Source organism: Pecten maximus, chromosome 4, assembly GCF_902652985.1.
Source record: "Pecten maximus chromosome 4, xPecMax1.1, whole genome shotgun sequence".
NCBI lineage: Eukaryota > Metazoa > Mollusca > Bivalvia > Pectinida > Pectinidae > Pecten > Pecten maximus.
Genome location: NC_047018.1, coordinates 33,286,014 through 33,307,149, shown reverse-complemented (window position 1 = coordinate 33,307,149; position 21,136 = coordinate 33,286,014). Strand labels below are relative to the sequence as shown.

The following is a 21,136-nucleotide window of genomic DNA, read 5'->3' as shown; positions in this document are numbered from 1 at the left end:
AATTGTATTTTCAGTCAATTTAATTGTATCTCCGATACGTTTAAATTGGAATAAAACACGACGGAACACCTTTAACAAGAGATTCGGACCTGGCCAGAACTATCGACAACAATTTCCCGAGGTCTCTTCTATACTGGCTGTACTTTTATCTTCAAATAGTAAACAAGGCATACATACATTTTATCATATCTTACAAAACGATGGTTGGCGGAGATCTTTGAATTGACAAACTCAGTACATTAACTTAACAGGCCAGCAGGACTGTTCATGAGGCATGCGGATAATGCCAACACTAGATCCGGCTGTTCAGAATATGTTCTCTATTTCACTTAATCAGCTATTCATTAAGGTGATGCATTTATCAGAAATTCCTTTTACTTTCAGATAGTTCATGATTATTTCAAAGACAACGGCATTATCTTAAGACCATATATTAAAAACCATTGGAATGAAATTATTTCAATGCTCAATATCGTTAAACTATGAGATTGTTTTCAGACAATACAGCATGACAATGGAATAATGTATTACCCATCCCATGATTATGTCTTATCGGCTATATAACAGAATATTGTCTTTGAGAGAAACATATGGGTTTATAAGTTATGATATTGATCTACAAACAAATCACGTGCGAATCGTTTCGGGTTGATTTGACAAGGATGACATTTTTATGTAAATACATTATCGCAGAGCAATGCGTAAAGCCGACAAACAGTTCCCCATATCTGCCGCTTGATCTCGACGTATGACGAAATCAATGTGAAACTTGGCATCAGTTTTACGTAAAATCTTTGAAGCATGCGCTTCGAGTACTGTCAAGTGTCTGTCAGATCCCTTTTACGCTTGATATAACCCCTCCTTCAATCCCTCTCCGCCTATCGATGCATCGTACACATGCTGTCTAGGTAAAGATATCGATGGGCAAGCAAGACCTTGAATAGTTCAGTCACTTCTCAAAACCTCAGATAACGATAATAAAAAGGAGAGTTCCGACTCGACTGAGCGCGCGCAAGGAACTCTCTCTTACAACAGTGATCGATATATAGTAGGAGATTCTCAACTCTTGTGTTGATTAATCAAACTGTTAATTTTTAAACAAAATCTTGACAAGAAAGATGACAGTTCTGCTTAAATTGAATTTCAGTCTTTGTTGAGAATCAGAAAGATTTCTTTCATATTTTCACATATACATTCATGTAACTGGCCTGTTCCACAATGCCATACGTCCCCATAAAAACACAGTTGTGACGTCATGAATGCCATCAATCGATTGTCTCTATAATGAAAAATGCACCACTTGAATCGAAATTCGCCTATTTTATGATAGAGAGCTTAATATTAGATTTGTCAGGAGTCAATAGACACTTATTTTAGACCTTTTTCACATCTATTGGAACAGAAAATGTCAGTATCTTGTGCTGCGACTGGAAGGATAGAAGACAATTTCTAATTGTTATCTTTGTAAATCTTAAACCTCTTCTTTTAAGTCAGATTTGTTGGTGGACGAACAATGGCATAAACACATGGGGTTTCTGAACTTTAAAATCGGAACCGACAAAAAAACTTAATCAGAATGAAACCAATATGAACATTGGCCTTTTCATGAAGAGTTGTAAACAACCGGGTGAATTGCGTTTAGCTAATAACACCTAATAAAACTCTCTTAGATTCGCACTCTTCCATTAGAGCTGTGTTATAAAATCAACCAATAACGAGTACATGAATTAAACGATTTTTTCCTCAAAATAATTTCTTGCTAACTCAAAGACACTCGAGTAGAATGCCGGTCCATTATTCCGAGCTCGACAGCGACACACTGCATGGTATGAAATTCCTTCCAGATTGTTAATAACCTCGCTAATTATAAACGCCTTCTCATCAAATTTTAATCAAGCTACTATCTTCTTCCCATGAATCTATTTTTTCTAGTGTATCAAGTTCATATATTTGTTTATCTTCCAATTTCATTTCCTCGCACATACTTTCTGTCCCTGTAATTATACTTTTCCTTGCAGGCGTTTATTTTTTCTGGGTTTCTTTCCCAATGTCTTGGTTTGTATGCTTACATTTTTCCTTTTTTTCTTTGCTTATTTTGGTATATAGTTCCACTTGTGTATAATCTTGGAGCATGCGATACGGTCCTCAACAGGTGATTGTTTTCGACACGAAGAACACTCCTTATATCGAGATAAACGCCGTCTTACCGAGTGCCCTGATCTGAACTGGAAACGGCATCTCTTTACTCCTATTATTATTTACATACATGTAGTTTATGTGACATGTAAATACATACACGTATATTAATAAACTACTCCAGTATTCCCTATCGCGCGAGTTGGCCACCAACATTCGCAGTGGGTATTTAACCGGAGATTGAAAACCTTTAAACATAGCCGACAAACGCCTTTTTGATAGAATAATCAATCAAAATAGAAGGAATATAATTTGAGATATTTCTGTTGTTCATGCGAAATATAATAACACAATTGCTTTTTGATAATGGTCGTCATCATGAAATACGCGACAAAACATTGTAGATAACGGTTGGAGTTAAATAGGTGCCTTTAACTCACGGGGTCTCCTAAATCGATCAAAACCAGGCACGCGATTTGTAACTGTAGAGTGACTGTATTTATGTTTCTAATTCACAAATGACCTATTTCTGACCTTTGCCGTAACTTCGACATCTCTATGTGCTTTTATTACCAGTTACATGCATGTTTCTTCATATTTCGCCAGAGATCTTTATCGTGTAGAGTTATAACTACATATTCAGTGTATATCGCAGGAACAGATACGGGGTTAGATCACGGATCTTGCTACACGGAATGGCAGAATGCATCATGTTTATAAAAATAAATGGCACCCATTATAACAAACATAGGAATATACAATGCGCTGTCTGTATATACTCAAGTATATGTTAAATTACATTCTATTGTGGTATTTAATTTTTGTATTCGTGATGTGAGTTAATGTAACACCCACTCCACCTACCGGCACTCCCATCAAAACACAATCCCAAGGACAAATTGTATTCAATCTTATATTATAAACATTTTTCTTATGATAATGGATATTAGATAATTTTGTAAGTAAGACATAGAACGTGGAATATTGATGTCGTAGGCCTAGGGAGCTATTTCCATCGTAAAGTTTTCCTCATAGATATTGTGGTTATCTCCCTTAACTAACGCAAATCACCACCAGGCGGTGTGAATTCCGTATTTCCGTTTTGGGCAATGACTGCGTGATTCCTTTATCAATACTAAATATAGCTACTTTTATAACATCGCTAGCATGCAGATATCGCATAAGTACCTAAACAAAAACATGAATATCAATAAAGAACCGTTAAAAACGTGTTGGTAAGAATAATTGTGACGTCACATCCGGGATTCCGGCAAGACCGCCGTAGTATTTCTAAATCGTTCTTACCAGAACCACAAGTATTGCTGCTACTACAACTCAAATGTGTTTTACGACAACCGTTGTTTATACCGAACAAGTAGACCGAACTCATTGTGTAACGAACATGCGTAGAAAAATAATAAGCTTAATGGACGACGGGTCAAAGAATGTTGAAGCTATTTGAAAAAATAAAAATTCATCCTTTCATACACTCGTCTTTTGAAACTACTAAACAGGCAATGGTTTCTGGAAGGTCGTAATCGCGATAAGAAGATAGAATCATTAAGTTGGCAGCCGGTCAAAAATAAAACAGCAATCAATTTCAAAGAGGTGAAAGGCTAATTTGTATAACACGTAGTTAGGTAAGTAGCTAGGTCATGGCTATGATACCGGTAATTAGTGGAATTTGAAAATCGTGTTTGTTACGTACCAGTAGAAAAACATTGTAGCAGTGTAGAATTCCGGTAAGGTAGGAGACACAGTTCCGTGTCGGCTCCCTTTTTAGACGGATCTTCTGGTGCCTCTGATGCTCCATGTAGCCTCTGTGACTGTGATTATTATGGTAATTGTTTGAATGTTTCCTAGACGTGCCTCGACTCAGCGGCTGTAACAAAAGCAACACGGTTAGTCATACTTATTCTCAATTACTTATCTATCGCGACATTTTTTGCTGAATATTACATCGCGAAATTAAACAATCAGCAAAAACAACTTCTCTTATTTTCTCTGAATATTAAACTCAAATTTTGTTGTCATTACGAAGATACAAACCTCCACAGTAATCCAACTGTTAGAAAAAACGTTCGCGTTCATTAAAGAAACATTTATACATGACAAAATTAACATTTTTTCTTAACTGAATTTACCAGGATATCTAAAATACCTAATGCAGTAGCGAATAGGTCTCTTTTTATTCCTTATGTCCTTCAGGAAGTGACGTACATACATATATCCACGAAAGGCTTCCCAAAGTATTCCCTTTATACCTGACATGTAGACCGTATACCTTACAACATAATATATATCTAAAAAGCACGTCGCCTCGTTTTGGCATTTATAAGATAGAAATTTCATTTCCATTTATTCCTACCGGGCAGTATACGAAGTTTATCAAAATAGATGTCGATATAATAATATCATCAATGCAAATATTTCTTGTTATTTGAGAGGTGCTTAAATCCACGTTAAAATGATGGGCTTATAATCATTTAGTAAGCCTGCTGTTCTTATCCTGTGGTCGCATCAGCAAAGGGAGATAAGCAACCTGTGTATAAAAGCTATGTTTTACCTATATTTTACACCACCTTGCACTGTACATTCTTTTACAAAATTCCGCTCGTATCTTTACTGCCTAATATTGTTATTGTTCATAACAGAATTATATCCCATCACATAAACAGACACAAACGTTTGAAATCCGAGAATTCGAAAATGTTGAGGTCCTTCTGTAGTATAGTTTCTATTGAATCCGGACGAAAATCTATACACTCTCAAACACTATCACATGTTCCTTTTCGAATTCTTGCAGCTTTTAATCCTATGGATATCAATGTTACTTATTTTGTTTTGACACCTAACTCTTTACCAACTCCCTGTCAAGCAGTGTAGATCCTGAGAGGAGTTCCTGGGCGAGCTAATAAGGACATACTAAACGGTTGTAACGGAGATTACAATGGTCAAGACTGGCCAGAGAGGTCAGTTCAATGTTGATCTCAAAGAAAAACATACTTGACACATGTGCGTATACAATTAGCTTGAGTGTACACACAATACGTACATTATATGTTGTTCAATTATAACGCTAGTTGAAATGTTAATGTATGTAACCTTGTTGAGACGTTCACAGCAATTACAGTTGTACAATTTGCCGTGCAAATAATAAATGGTGACTATTCAATGCGGCAGCAATATGACATTGGTATATACTTATGACCCCTAAAAACATGTTTAGCTGAAAAGATTAAAAAGATTCAACTGATAAAAGAAGAAATCTAATATTCCCGAGTGTTTGAAAAAACTTGACCGACGTTCAATTAAAGAAAGATATATACTTTCAGTATGAAAATTTACAAACAAAATAGCAGCGTGTATTTAGATTAAGCAGCAATTTACTACGTTAAATAGTCTTAATAACTTTAATTTAGGTTATTAATTGCGTTTATAACATACCTATTTATATATGTTGTAATTTACATTCCATGTATAAAGCGTTCGGATAGAACAGGACCACGTACAGTTCATGTTCACACGGTTAGACGTCGAGACAAAATGGCCATTGAGATGCATTACAAGACCAACTTGTCATCAATTGTCTTCAAGAAAGCATGTGACATAAAACAAAAAACAGCGGCCCACACAAACGGAATTGCAAATCAAACACACCGGAAATGCTGCCGGGATGTCACTGAAGACGTACGAGTAGGTATCCTCAGTGTCGTCCATTGTTGTCGGCACAAAGACGCGGACGGTTTAAAGAGAACAGCCGTCGAAACTGATCCGAGAACACAAGAATTGTGCGACAATAGGTCTATATAGGCAATATTGTACTACAGATATCGCATACCGCAGTGCAGAGCGTAGACAGAATTATCATTACGTTTACGAGAAACAATTGTCGCGTAATTATGTCAAAAAAGGACCAAATGTAGACTCGCAAATGCTGGAACGTTACGCTTCAGTATCAAAGGGCAATTACGTATACGCGCCTGTCGAACGATAATACCCCAATAATGGCCGCTAATTGCCGCGCCATGTTACTAGTATGCGGTCGTTTAGGAAAAACAATAACAAAAAGACTATGCTGGTGTAAAGGAAGTCGTCTTCACCGGGATCTCCATTTAACGCAATAATACAAAAAGTAAACAGTAACTTGTTCAAATATTTGTAGTGTAGATCAGTTTTGGATAAAAATCTTGTTGAGAAAATTGCCCGAGGAGAAAACTGTCGTAATTGTACAAAGCACGCCATTCCACGCCCATGATTATATGTGTATGACGTGCTGTTCAGTTGACAATATAATGCTGTCGCATAATTGCTCGTATTATCGTGTTGTTGTTTCTCTGCCGTGGTCAGTGGTGTTGTCTTGCTAATTGTTACTGTTACCATATATGGTAAACATGACTATGTCTCTTATCGTTATTACTCTACACTTTGTTATGATTTCTGCTCTTGTACCGAAGTCTGAGAATACAGGAAATTCGGCTCATGTATTTGATGTGTATAAATTTTACACAATATGGGTCAAGTACACAAGTGCGAACAATTGTAACTTCAGATTGTCGTATTGACAAGTTCCATTATCAATGGTACCCCCTACTATACACCGGCGCACGAGGACAGTGGTGTCGATTTCGTTCTGTATGGGCATTAAGTAATACATTGTAGCCGTAATAAATATAGAACATCTTAATTAGGTTGTCATTCTATGATAAAACAAGTCAGTGTAGAAGTGTAAACTTTAGAGAGCAATGTACAAGCTAGGTGTATAATAACAATCCACACAAATCAGAAACGTGACAACAATCCACACAAATCAGAGACGTGACAACAATCAACACAAATCAGAGATGTGACAACAATCCACACAATCAGAGACGTGACAACAATCCACACAAATCAGAGACGTGACAACAATCCACACAAATCAGAAACGTGACAACAATCCACACAAATCAGAAACGTGACAACAATCCACACAAATCAGAGACGTGACAACAATCAACACAAATCAGAGATGTGACAACAATCCACAAACATCAGAGACGTGACAACAACCCACACAAATCAGAGAATAGATAACAATCCACACAAATCAGAGACGTTATAACAATCCACACAAATCAGAGGCGTGACAACAATCCACAGTCCACACAAATCAGAGACGTGACAACAATCCACACAAATAAGAGACATGACAACAATCCACACAATCAGAGACGTTATAACAATCCACACAAATCAGAGACGTTATAATAATCCACACAAATCAGAGACGTAACAACAATCAACACAAATCAGAGATGTGACAACAATCCACACAAATCAGAGACGTGACAACAATCCACACAAATCAGAGAAGTGATAACAATCCACACAAATCAAAGACGTTATAACAATCCACAAAAATCAGAGACGTAACAACAATCCACACAAATCAGAGATGTGACAACAATCCACACAAATCAGAGACGTTATAACAATCCACACAAATCAAAGACGTAACAACAATCCACAAAATCAGAGACGTAACAACAATCCACACAAATCAGAGACGTGACAACAATCCACACAGGTCAGAGACGTTATAACAATCCACACAAATAAGAGACATGACAACAATCCACACAATCAGAGACGTTATAACAATCCACACAAATCAGAGACGTGACAACAATCCACACAAATCAGAGATGTGACAACAATCCACACAAATCAGAGACATGACAACAATCAACACAAATCAGAGACGTGACAACAATCCACACAAATCAGAGACGTTATAACAATCCACACAAATCAGAGACGTGACAACAATCCACAGTCCACACAAATCAGAGACGTGACAACATTCCACACAAATAAGAGACATGACAACAATCCACACAATCAGAGACGTTATAACAATCCACACAAATCAGAGACGTGACAACAATCAACACAAATCAGAGACGTTATAACAATCCACACAAATCAGAGACGTGACAACAATCCACACAAATCAGAGACGTGACAACAATCCACTCAAATCATAGACGTAACAACAATCCACACAAATCAGAGACGTGACAACAATCCACACAAATCAGAGACGTGACAACAATCCACACAAATCAGAGACGTGACAACAATCAACACAAATCAGAGACGTGACAACAATCCAAACAAATCAGAGACATGACAACAATCAACACAAATCAGAGACGTGACAACAATCTACAAAAATCAGAGAAGTGACAACAATCCACACAAATAAGGGAGGTGATAACAATCCACACAAATCAGAGACGTGACAACAATCCACACAAATCAGAGACGTGACAACAATCCACACAAATCAGAGACGTTATAACAATCCACACAAATCAGAGACGTGACAACAATCCACACAAATCAGAGAAGTGACAACAATCCACACAAATCAGAGACGTGACAACAATCTACAAAAATCAGAGAAGTGACAACAATCCACAGTCCACACAAATCAGAGACGTGACAACAATCCACACAAATCAGAGAAGTGACAACAATCCACACAAATCAGAGACGTGACAACAATCCACACAAATCAGAGACGTGACAACGATCCACACAAATCAGAGAAGTGATAACAATCCACACAAATCAGAGACGTGATAACAATCCACACAAATCAGAGACGTTATAACAATCCACACAAATCAGAAACATGACAACAATCAACACAAATCAGAGATGTGACAACAATCAACACAAATCAGAGACGTTATAACAATCCACGCCAATCAGAGATGTGATAGCAATCCACACAAATCAGAGACGTAATAACAATCAACAGAAATCAGGGACGTGACAACAATCTACACAAATCAGAGACGTGACAACAATCCATACAAATCAGAAACGTGACACCTATCAACACAAATCAGAGACGTGACAACAATCCACACAAATCAGAGATGTGACAACAATCCACACAAATCAGAGATGTGACAACAATCAACACAAATCAGGGACGTGACAACAATCCACACAAATCAGAGATGTGATAACAATCCACACAAATCAGAGACGTGACAACAATCCACACAAATCAGAGACGTGACAACAATCAACACAAATCAGAGACGTGACAACAATCCACACAAATCAGAGATGTGACAACAATCAACACAAATCAGAGATGTGACAACAATCCACACAAATCAGAGATGTGATAACAATCCACACAAATCAGAGACGTGACAACAATCCACACAAATCAGAGACGTGACAACAATCAACACAAATCAGAGACGTGACAACAATCCACACAAATCAGAGACGTGACAACTATCAACACAAATCAGAGATTTTACAACAATCCACGCAAATCAGAGACGTGACAATAATCCACACAAATAAGGGAGGTGATAACAATCCACACAAATCAGAGACGTGACAACAATTTACACAAATCAGAGACGACAACAATCCACACAAATCAGAGACGTTATAACAATCCACACAAATCAGAGACGTTATAACAATCCACACAAATCAGAGACGTTATATCAATCCACACAAATCAGAGACGTTATAACAATCCACACAAATCAGAGACGTGACAACAATCCACACAAATCAGAGACGTGACAACAATCCACACAAATCAGAGACGTGACAACAATCCACACAAATAAGGGAGGTGATAACAATCCACACAAATCAGAGACGTGACAACAATCCACACAAATAAGGGAGGTGATAACAATCCACACAAATCAGAGACGTGACAACAATCCACGCAAATAAGGGAGGTGATAACAATCCACACAAATCAGAGACGTGACAACAATCCACACAAATCAGAGAAGTGATAGCAATACACACAAATTAGAGGCGTGACAGCGTTACACACAAATCAAAGAGTCCCAACAATCCACATAAATGAGGCAATTCACAATAATCCATTCAAATCAGACAATTCACAATAATCTACACAAATCAGAGACGTGACAACAATCCACACAAATCAGAGACGTGACAACAATCCACACAAATCAGAGCCGACAACAATCTATAAAAATCAGGGAAGTGGCAACAACCATCATCATCGATCAGGAAGAAATGGCAGCAATCCTTACAAATGTGACCGACAATACACAATGTCTCGAGGAGCATTCCACGGCGTGAGCGGTTATCTATTTGACAGGTATGGCGAAAGAAAATAGGTTTTACTGACTTACTGAACCTTAAACTTCATTGTGAGAGTGTCCATTATTTTTATTTCGATTTTTTCACTTGAAGATCTCACAGCTGTTCTTCTATAACTTGCCTATCCTGTACATGAAGGATTTTTTATACAATCTGAGCGCACAGAACGTCCTTCAGTATTTGCTCAGACATTTTTGTGTCCTAAGAAGGATTTATGTATACCCATATTATTTAAACAGGGTTTTAGTTTGAAGATAAATTATTAATTTTAAAATAAATAAAACCTCGATAAAACATATATCTATAAAAGTTCTATTTGTGTAGATAAGCAGTTTAAGGGCGTCAGACCATGAAAATGGGTATTTGAACATATAAATTGCAAATTTTATAAATTCATTAATTCACAAAATTCACACGAAGGGCACAGTGTATACATCTACATGACGGTTTTTTTATTATTGTTATTCATTTTTTGTCTTAAGATAGCACTCCTATCAAAATGCTAGTAGAAATCTACCTAATGCGCCATGTTTTATAACTACATATACTTGTGTCGATATAACATTTCAAAAACCAAGTCTGAAATGAAAGAACTAATTAGAACATATTTTATGAAATTTCTCAAAATTCACCTTAACATCACATTTTAACCAACAAATGCCATTCTTCTAAGACTATATTACATAGTTTCAACAATACTACAATATTCCCAAGCCAATCTTAACGTGAAATGGACAACTCATGAAGATTCTATAGACCGGATGTTAAAATCACAAGTTTTTACCTCAAAAATACACACAAAGAAAGAATAGAATTCGCGTAATTAATAAAGAATTGAAGTAATCCAGTTTGTGCGGTGTCCATACTAAAATGATTGTTTTTACTTTGGTATTAGTTGCACTGCTTCTTTCTGAGAAACACTAAACGCAAAACTTTCCCAGAATTCCTAATTGCCCTTGTACCCTAAAATATGACGCTCCACTATTAATGGGTATTTTAGCGTTTCCTACATATGATCTGTAGCTGTATATAAGGAGTTCGGTTAGAATTGCACATATAATATTTCAGTAGGGAGGTTGTAACTCGAAACCCTTTTGAGAAAATTTAAAAGTTGCATTGATGACGACATTTTGTCACCGGAAAATAACATCACGAAATGGTATAGTATCCACTTGTTTGCTAAGTTGTTTAATAAGTTATTCTTACTAATCAGATGATGTCTGCAGTAAAATAAGAAATGTATGCATGTCTTTGATAACAGCTGTAACATTTTTCACCCATTCAAAATTGCCGACATGATTTTGTATGAATACTACCCGAATGGCTTACGGAATACGTGATGGAAATCAAAGAAATACTTATTGCCTGTTTTGGAATAAGAAATATTTTATCTATTTATAACGATAACTGCCATTAAAACTCAAAACGTTATGAAATGTAATAGCTGCAAAATTACACCCATTATCTAAGGTATACCAAATGTAGTTTTCTGCAAATTGTTGTTTTGGTTTAAGCATGGTCGGCGCGCGTTAATATCTACATACTGTACATTTTTGAAATATAGTATTTGTCATATTGTGTAACCTAGATACCTGTAATTACCAGCAGTATAGCATCACATATGGTGAAGAAATCTGTGTCCATGTTATTAAACTGTGAAATCTATTGGAATCGTTAGGTAGGAAACAACGGCAGCGTAACCAGTTTCAAAAGCAAAGTAATGAATCTCAACAGTTCTATAATACATGTATAAACTACCGATAATAAACTGGGAACGACTGATCAGACCACACACTAATTTGTAGTCTGTGTTATCTCTCAACATTCATTGTTTTCTTATAAATGGAACGCGAACAGAAATTGTGTGTTTACATTTTTTTTGTAAAATGTACTTAAACATATTATCATTTATACACTGAAGATGTAAAAGAATAGTATACCTCTTTTTTCGTGTCATCCGCCAATCCGGGAAGTTTGTATAATCCAGATTTAGTAAACATGACGATACCTTTTCTATCAATTTTTAGGTAAAATCACTCAAAATCAGAACACAACCAATCGTGTGACAAGGCCAAAGGTGAACAAAACGAATGTCAAGTCATGATGAATGAATAATAAGCTGTCGTCATACAATATTCTACTGAAAACGCACTCCTTTCTTTAATATGTAGTGTTCTTTTCCGGAAAAGCCAGCCGACTCACGTCTTAGTTATCCCGCGGCCGAACACACAAACTTATGTGTGGGATAAGTAATCCACTTCACAAACATAGCTCGTGATATTTAATAATCACAAAGTTTCACATATCACACTTTTCCTTATTTGGTCATACAATTTTGATCAGCCACTAAAGTTCTCAATAGTCGTTCGCTGTACCTGTCGGCGGTGCTGACAGTCTCGGAATTTAATATCCTGCTAATGCAACTTGTTCCTCGTTTTGATCAAGCGTATTAAGTTGGTGTCCTCTTTTGCTGTACCGGTAAATACTGCCGTTTGTTTCCCAGTGGTTGGCTGAGCTGAACAACGCTCGTTCTTTGTATAGAAAGATTGGACGTAGTGAAGATGGGTACAAGCAAAGCTATTGGAAAAGATCGATAGCAAAAGCGGCCTCAATAGATTTCCCTTTTTAATACGGCAACGTTCTCTCCTGATAAAGCCCTACCACGGTAATGAATTGTGGTCTGTTATCGGTCTCAAATCTTTCTGACAACTATTACGTCAAATTAGCCCGAGGTGCTTACCTGGACCAAAGGTATGACCATGTGTGAATAGGTAACACGGCTATATCCCGGGGGTAGTACAAACAGCTGACCATCGCACAGGTAACGAGGCGAAATGTCGGTGTTCACGGTGACTCGAAGGTGAAGTAAACACACCCATTTGTGAATAGGACTAGCACCAGTAGGGGGTGTTGATCGGGTACGTGTATACGTTTGTAGGTAACATTTGGTTATACCCAGTTAACATTTGGTTATATCCAGTTAACATTTGGTTGTATCCAGTTAACATTCAGTTGTATCAAGTTAACATTTGGTTATACCCAGTTAACATTCAGTTGTATCCAGTTAACATTTGGTTATATCCAGTTAACATTTGGTTATATCCAGTTAACATTTAGTTGTATCCAGTTAACATTTGGTTATATCCAGTTAACATTTAGTTGTATCCAGTTAACATTTGGTTATATCCAGTTAACATTTGGTTATATCCAGTTAACATTTGGTTGTATCCAGTGTACATTTAGTTGTACCCAGTTAACCTTTGGTTGTACCTGGTTAACATTTAGTTAACCTTTCGTTGTACCCGGTTAACATTTAGTTGTTCCCATTTAATATTTGGTTGCACCCAGTTAACATTTGGTTGTTCCCAATTAACATTTAGTTGTACCCAGTTAACCTTTGGTTGTACCTGGTTAACATTTAGTTAACTTTGGGTTGTACCTGGTTAACATTTAGTTGTTCCCAGTTAATATTGGGTTGCACCCAGATAACATTATGTTGTACCCCATTTACATTGGTTGTACCCCGTTTACATTTGGTTGTACCCAGTTAACATTTGGTTGTATCCAGTTAACATTTAGTTGTACCGAGTTAACATTTGGTAGTACCCAGTTAACATTTGATTGTACCCAGTTAACATAAGGTTGTACCCAATTAACATTTTGTTGTACCCGGTTAATATTTGCTTGTTCCTAGTTAACATTTGGTTGTACCCAATTAACATTTGGTTGTATCCAGTTAACATTTGGTTTTACCTGGTTAACATTTGGTTGTACCCAGTTAACATTTGGTTGTACTCAGTTAACACAAGGTTGTACCCAATTAACATTTTGTTGTACCTGATTAACATTTGCTTGTTCCTAGTTAACATTTGGTTGTACCCAGTTAATATTTGGTTGTACCCAGTTAACATTTGGTTGTGTCCAGTAAACGTTTGGTTGTATCTAGTAAATATTAGGTTGTACCCAGTTAACATTACCTAAAAACCATAACATGTTTTCTTTCCTTATTAACACAGGGTAACTTTCAAGTCGCAGTTGAGAAAATCAGGTTTTTTCACAATTTTTTTTTATTTTTTTTATTTAACTTTTAACTTTGAAACATGTGCAGCATAGTGATACTTTTGTTGGACTTACATATGTACGCGCTTTTCCCGACTAAAATAGCAACATGGTAACACAATTTAGTACTGTATACATGTAGGTCATGTATAATTATAATAACTCTGTACATATGTTATTTTGAGATTTTTGTTTCATTACTTTCATATTGTAATCACTGGATTATACACACATAATTCAATAAGATACCTTCTTATTTATTACTTAACTTGTATAAAATCATACAAAGACCACGTGTACTATAAACTAAATGACGAACGAGAAAATTGTATCTTAAAGCTCTGCATCCTTGGTCAAGCACCGATAAGGTTTTTTTTTTAAAAGACGACAAGATGGTGCATATATTCAGAATGACATAAGCCGACGAATCCTGTATAGCCAGATGTGCTAAAATTAAGATATGTCATACCAAAGCCGGACGGAAATGTTATTGTGTGCAGTAAGAAAGAAAGTTCGAGTACCTTAGAATAAATGGATTGGTACAAAAATGATATCCGCAATGACAAGGTGTCGCGCGGTTAATCATCATACCGGAAGATGTTACTGATGTCTGCTGGGTAATATAGGAAAACGGGAGCCAATCTACACAGTTTTCGCTCCTTGCGCTCACTTACGGTAGTGGGAGGTGTAGCAGGAACGACAACTCTGGTTGTTCATTCCCAATCTCTGTCCAAATTGTCGTTCCTGCTAATCTCCCGCTCCTTACTACTGGTTACTTGAGTGTAATAAACGACAATTCTGAGTACTTGATTTGGCAGGAACAACCAGAAATGGTTGGAACATAATATGGATGATGTATTAACAAAGTGTCTCCACCTATCATAACCCCGTGATATGGATGATGTATAACAATAGAGTCTCCATCTATCATAACTTGGTACTGTGGATAAATGTAAAGGTTTGGTACAGGTACATGTACGTACTGTAAACCCGTCCCTCCTTCATATAAATCAGCAGTAAGTTAGTCACGTGACCTCAAAATTCTCACTTCAAAAGCAGTTATGATGGTGTTTTGATAATATGAAATATTTGACCTATGTTTCCCGAACTTTCACTGTTCTCTAAGTCTTAGCAAAACACAAATCTTCGGGTTCAATGAATTGTCTTCCACATACATGTATGTAAGGAGAGTGTTTCATATCTAGCACTAATCAAGTGACCTTATGACCTTAACCTTTCACATAAGCCACCTGCCATCCATATTTCACTTTTGATACTTGTTCTACACTTGCATGGTACACACGTGCATGTAAATGCACTAGTTGTGGTGATATTCATTTAATTAATCCGAAGAATCTTATTTTCTTGTTACCTTCGTGATAAGGAATGGTACTGCATTTCTTATTTCTTGTAAAAATCCACCCTGTACATATGATTTACAAAGGATTCGTTCACGCTGTTATCAAGGTGTTTAATACATTCTGATCATTCTGAACTCATATTTGTCTATGCAAAAATAAAGCAGATACCAATCGACAGGAGTAATTATGTCCACCACGAATCTCACATTTCGCGAAAATGCTGGGCCGCTAAAAATGATGAGATATGCAGAGTATCTATCACATACCACATCGCTTTGTTTATATAAGGGCTGTTCTGTATCAGAAACATGCTCATCATTTACCAAGTGTCGATGTATTGATAAGTCCGTGTAACACAGTTTGTATATACAATGGATGTTATCGTCTCGTTAGTACAACACATCGAGTCATATTTCAGTATGTAGCTCGAGGTAATCTTGTGTTAGAGAGAAAATAATGGGTCTTAATTAAGATGGAGTGTGGCTTTAATCTGCTGAGTGGAACGCTGCCTTTTCTACAAGCTCATTTAAAATATATTTAAAACATGCTTTATAATGTATCGGTGGAGTATATGGTGTTATAATAGTAATGTAACCGGGTTTAAACAAGTTACACAGAAAAATTATGGTATCAGACTAAAAGTTTTTACTCTTAATAGCTTTCAACGGGGAGTCATAATTTCTTTCTTGTTTTAATTGAAATTATTAGCTGAAAAATCCGTCTGGCAGCTTCAACGAATACAATATTTTATTTTGATAAATTATAACTTTGGATTGTGTCCTGCATAACAATTTCATTTATCCCAACTTCGTGTTGTGTACCGTTATTATTCTCAGAAAATATTTATTGAAAACGGCGGGATTTTAAAAAGCAGATAAATACACGTATATATCAAATACTATGAGATTTTATAACGCATGGGCTGCAATTAAAAAAAATCATTTAAGGCCATATGCTACCTTTTCACATGTAAGAAGTTTTCTTCCTTTCGAAAAAGTTTCACTTCTTAATAGGTTATCGAGAGTAGTCAATATTAAGAATAAATGAATTATTGTACAGTTACTAGAATACCACATAAAACACCAGTGGAGGTAAATCTAATAACCCTAAAAATGGTCTTGATGATAATTATATAGGTAAGGTAGCATGTACCCTTAACACATTTTCCAAGGCTTGATAAACTTTAAATTGACTTACGTGTGTGCCATTGCCCATGATTTCCATTTCTGAATGATGCGCATGTCTAATGTTCCGTGACGTGTCTTGGTAACGGCCTCGATGTGGTTCGCGGTAATAAGGCGGTTCATCCATTGGTTGTTTGGAGGCAGTGCTTTCACCCTGTCAAATAAAAAAAAACGTTACGTGAAATGAAAAAAAAATACCCGACTCTCCTAACGTCATACTTTCTAATTATAAGTACTTCATGAAATGTTCTGTTGGTTGAAAAACACACAATTGTTGAATGCAATTTCTGAGCATGATTCCTGATACTCGCCTCTCTCGGATATCAGGACTACCAAGATGCATGATAAAGAAAAGCCATTTTAACTCATGGGTATAGTTACACTCCCAAAGATGGCGATATGGGTGTAACGAAATAACTACACTCCGATAAGGGATTAATTAGTGTAATACTACGTTGATACTTTATCAAATCAAATTGTAGATAAAAACCTTGCCCGAAATATCCCGTATTAAAGTAATCAAAGATGCAGTACGTGTCTCACGTGACACCTAAATGCCTGGGTCTTATGACATTTGCGTTGAAAGAGTAGATGATATTCAAGAGAACTGATATGAATATTATACGTAAAAGTACTAGGAGGCTATTGGTGACGGTCTATAATCTTTTATAGCCATTCTCGGGCCTATTACACATCGAAGAACAAGGCAAATGACGAGTATGTTTGCTCACGAAAATATATCAATAATTTAATTTTTAATTTAGGAAGTCTTAATGGATGTTATTACATATCAACTATCTGAAAATATAATGTATATGAAGATGATGTAGATATTCAACGGGCATAAGCTTCATACAAGATAAATCTGACCGATTGAGACCTACGTTCAATTATTACACGTACATTACAAATGAATGGTAACTAGTTTGTCATGGACATTTTTAATAGATGTTAACTTGAGTTGTCATGAAACGTTTTCTTCTTACAATGAATTTCATATTGCACGAGGCGAAAACAGAAGCGTCAAAATGACACGGATACCGTTTGTGTTTACAGGCAACGATCAGTCTTCTGGTAATGTTGGCAGAGTGAGTGCAACTACATTACAATGAATTACATCCAGATGATATGATAAATATAAATCAGGATTTCTTATTTTGACAGACGTGCTATATTTCAATTATCTTACAAACAATCAGTTGCGATAAAACCATTGAATTACACCCCGTAAGCTTTCCATTCCAACATTTTCAAAGTGATATGTTCATTTTATGCGATAGCCTTGGGGAATACACCACGTCATTCAAATGTGTACGGACGTTACGAACAGTTAGAACAATCAGTGTGGTTTGCAGGCCATCTCAGCCAATTAATAATCTCACATGGCAGGTAAATTCGATAAAATTACGTGGTTATATTCCATTAAGTATTCTATAAAATCTCGGTGGCTGTAATTCACTATTACAGACTGACGGCTCTAGAGAGAGGGTTGGATTCATACAATTACAGATAGCTCTGCATCGGACGAAGTAATCAATGCTCCGAACTCAGAAATAAAACGTTTGTAAGTTATTTAATGAATTAAACAATAAAACTTGCAATCATATGGATGAGTTTAATTGATTTGAACGCCAACAATGTAAAATTTAAAGAAATGCATATTTGAAGGGGCAAATTAAATAAAACGAAAGATAAAAGATTGCTTTCTTTCATTGTAAATGGAACTCATCAGCGCCATTTTTACATTTCTCAAATACGTAGTTTGGTAGGCTGAGTAAGAGTTGTCCTAATACTGCTTTCTGTTGATCATTGACCAAAAATCAATACAAAAGATATGGAAATATGTATATTAGAATTTATGAATGCTCTCATCACTACAGGAATATAATGTACACCTACTTCGTACCCACTTCTAGGAAAGTATGTGTGACGTCATTAATATACTAACGCTAACAGCGCATCCACATAACGCACTGCAGCAAGAATTCGAGCAAATTTTACTTTTAAAATATTAACTATATGGAAGGAATACGACATATATAGACGCCAAAGAGAGTCGAGAGGTGTTCACTAGAACTATTGGCAGCCGAACACACAACGTTTGCCCTTCAATAAGACCAGTGTCGATGTAACACAATTAACAAGTATTACTTCTACTGTTGCTGGCAAGATCATCCAGATTTTTTTTCTATGCAAACGATTTTCCCCGTTTTATCTGATATGTTCATTAGAAATAAGGAAGGACCTGGTGAATTATTTTACTTTCTGCCAATCCTTGATCACGACTATACGGCCATGTATTGATATCTGAAGGCCTTCATGATTTATGCTCCTGATATGTTACATTAAAAATGACGAACCGGTTTCCACATAAACGAATAAGCAGGTGCTATGAACAGTCTGCTATGGAACGGCAATGCACCCTGGGAGAGATTGTTGGCAAGACACCATTCTCGAACTCTTCAGTGAGTAGTTTTCCCGCCTTCTTCCTGTTTCGTCTGCCTCCATTTCGAATGATATATTGATTAGTATATCTTCATGTATTGCTCTATTAAAAAACATAGGATGACTCTATTGTACCCTAATTATTTCATGCGTCGTGATATTCTCCAGAGTGTTTTTATCCAAATGCGTGACTTTCATTCTTTTTTGCAAAAAGCAACTTCCTTTGAAGATTGAAACTCGAGTTTGCTTACTAAATTGATATGACCAGAGAAGAAAGAAAACAGTAGCCAGCAATGTCATTTGATTTGGCATTGTTTCAATACACACATATACATCTGAAAGGTTTGTGTCTATAAATACACATCACCTAGTATGATTGCATGTGTATGATCTTAAAATAAATATTGGATGCGATCGGCGATATTCCCTTTTATAGCAGTCCGTTCTTGTGTGTCCAGGGAATAACGTTTTGAAGGGTACTAAGGTCGGCTGAGGTCTGGCGTAATCTTACAAAGATTATGTCAGTAAGTATTCTGTAGTTTTGTGTATCAATAAATATTTCACCGTTAAAACCGGTTGTCAATTGTTTCCATTTCCAAATTGTTGTAATTTTTCTTTAACAAAACATTATTACACTTAGGACGTTTGTCTTAATCGTTTAATTGAGAATATTTATATACTCTCATATTGTCCTATCTGTTAGAAATTTTAAGTTCATGTACCTATCAAATAATTATGCTAGACTATTCAATGAAATATTGTTTAAAACAGCCACACTCACTAAAAGTATGGTAAACAGTTTCTAATTTCAGTCGGTGTAATGCTTTTATATCAAAGAAAACATCCAGTCGATTTGCTGGCGTTTCCATGAAAGGTTAATTTAAATACTAGGAAAACACGACAGAGAGAGCAGCAATTGAAAGGGATAGCCAATACCGATACATAATCCTTATGGGGAAGGCTAAAGGAGTAGTCTAAAATCCGGATATGTTAACCGGATGTGGAGTCCGGAAATGGCCCGGAACATTTTGGGAAGGTTATTCCAAGTATGACAATGCTGCCTGACCAGCTAATGGAAGCTTTTTAAGTTAACATTGATTTGGAAATAGCAAATTGGTTTCGTGGAAGAAAACCTTAAAATGTCAATAAGGCCTGATCACTAGCTAGCCGGTTTATCGTTGAGGTTGTTTGGAGCTAATGGAAGGACCAGGGCAGGCAGATTCCGATAGAGCGACGTTATAGTCACAATTGCCAAGCTTTAATTATTCTCACTAAAAAAACAGGACAAGTGAGATTGTCAATAACGAGGGCTTTATAGTTTAATACTTGTGTAAAGTGTTCTAAGTTCTAACAACATAAAGGACCAAGGGAAGTTTTGTAAGAAGGCTGCCACTGTTCTGAATTACAATTCTGGTTGTTTCTAGTTCTGTATGCTGGCGATAACAGTGGTATACATACGATACACGAATGGACATTTGGACAGATGAAGGGACGGTATTTGCGCTGGGTATTTACAATTACATGGGTCCCTTTTAGATCAATGGAGTCCCTCTGTATAATTTGAATGGACTACATATTATTATACAATGTATATTGTATATGAAAAAAGCGAAGTCCTTTTCATCCATCCTTTGAAATACTTTGAAGACGGTTTAAAAGCCAACTTATGTTAAAACCATACACGGAATTCGTTTTGTGGTATCATTTCCCGATGACAACTCTTCCAATTGTCTCTCTCCGAGCACAGACCTACTTTCCTTATGGTATTCCTCCGTCACTATG

The 21,136-nt window shown here is 36.3% G+C and overlaps 1 protein-coding gene across 2 annotated transcripts in view; it reads right to left on the bottom strand.

Moving 5' to 3' along the window:
* Positions 1 to 21,136, bottom strand: part of LOC117325885 (tetraspanin-18-like) — a 56,572-nt gene that overhangs the window by 18,107 nt on the left and 17,329 nt on the right. The window contains exons 3-4 of one of the 2 annotated variants that reach the window (XM_033882388.1): positions 16,923 to 17,063; positions 3,845 to 4,018 (exon numbers count right to left, since the gene is read on the bottom strand). In XM_033882388.1, coding sequence (XP_033738279.1) covers positions 3,845 to 4,018; positions 16,923 to 17,063 — 315 coding nt within the window. Of the gene's footprint in view, positions 1 to 3,844; positions 4,019 to 12,245; positions 13,025 to 16,922; positions 17,064 to 21,136 lie in introns of those variants that run through there. The other variant, XM_033882389.1, reaches the window with a different exon arrangement.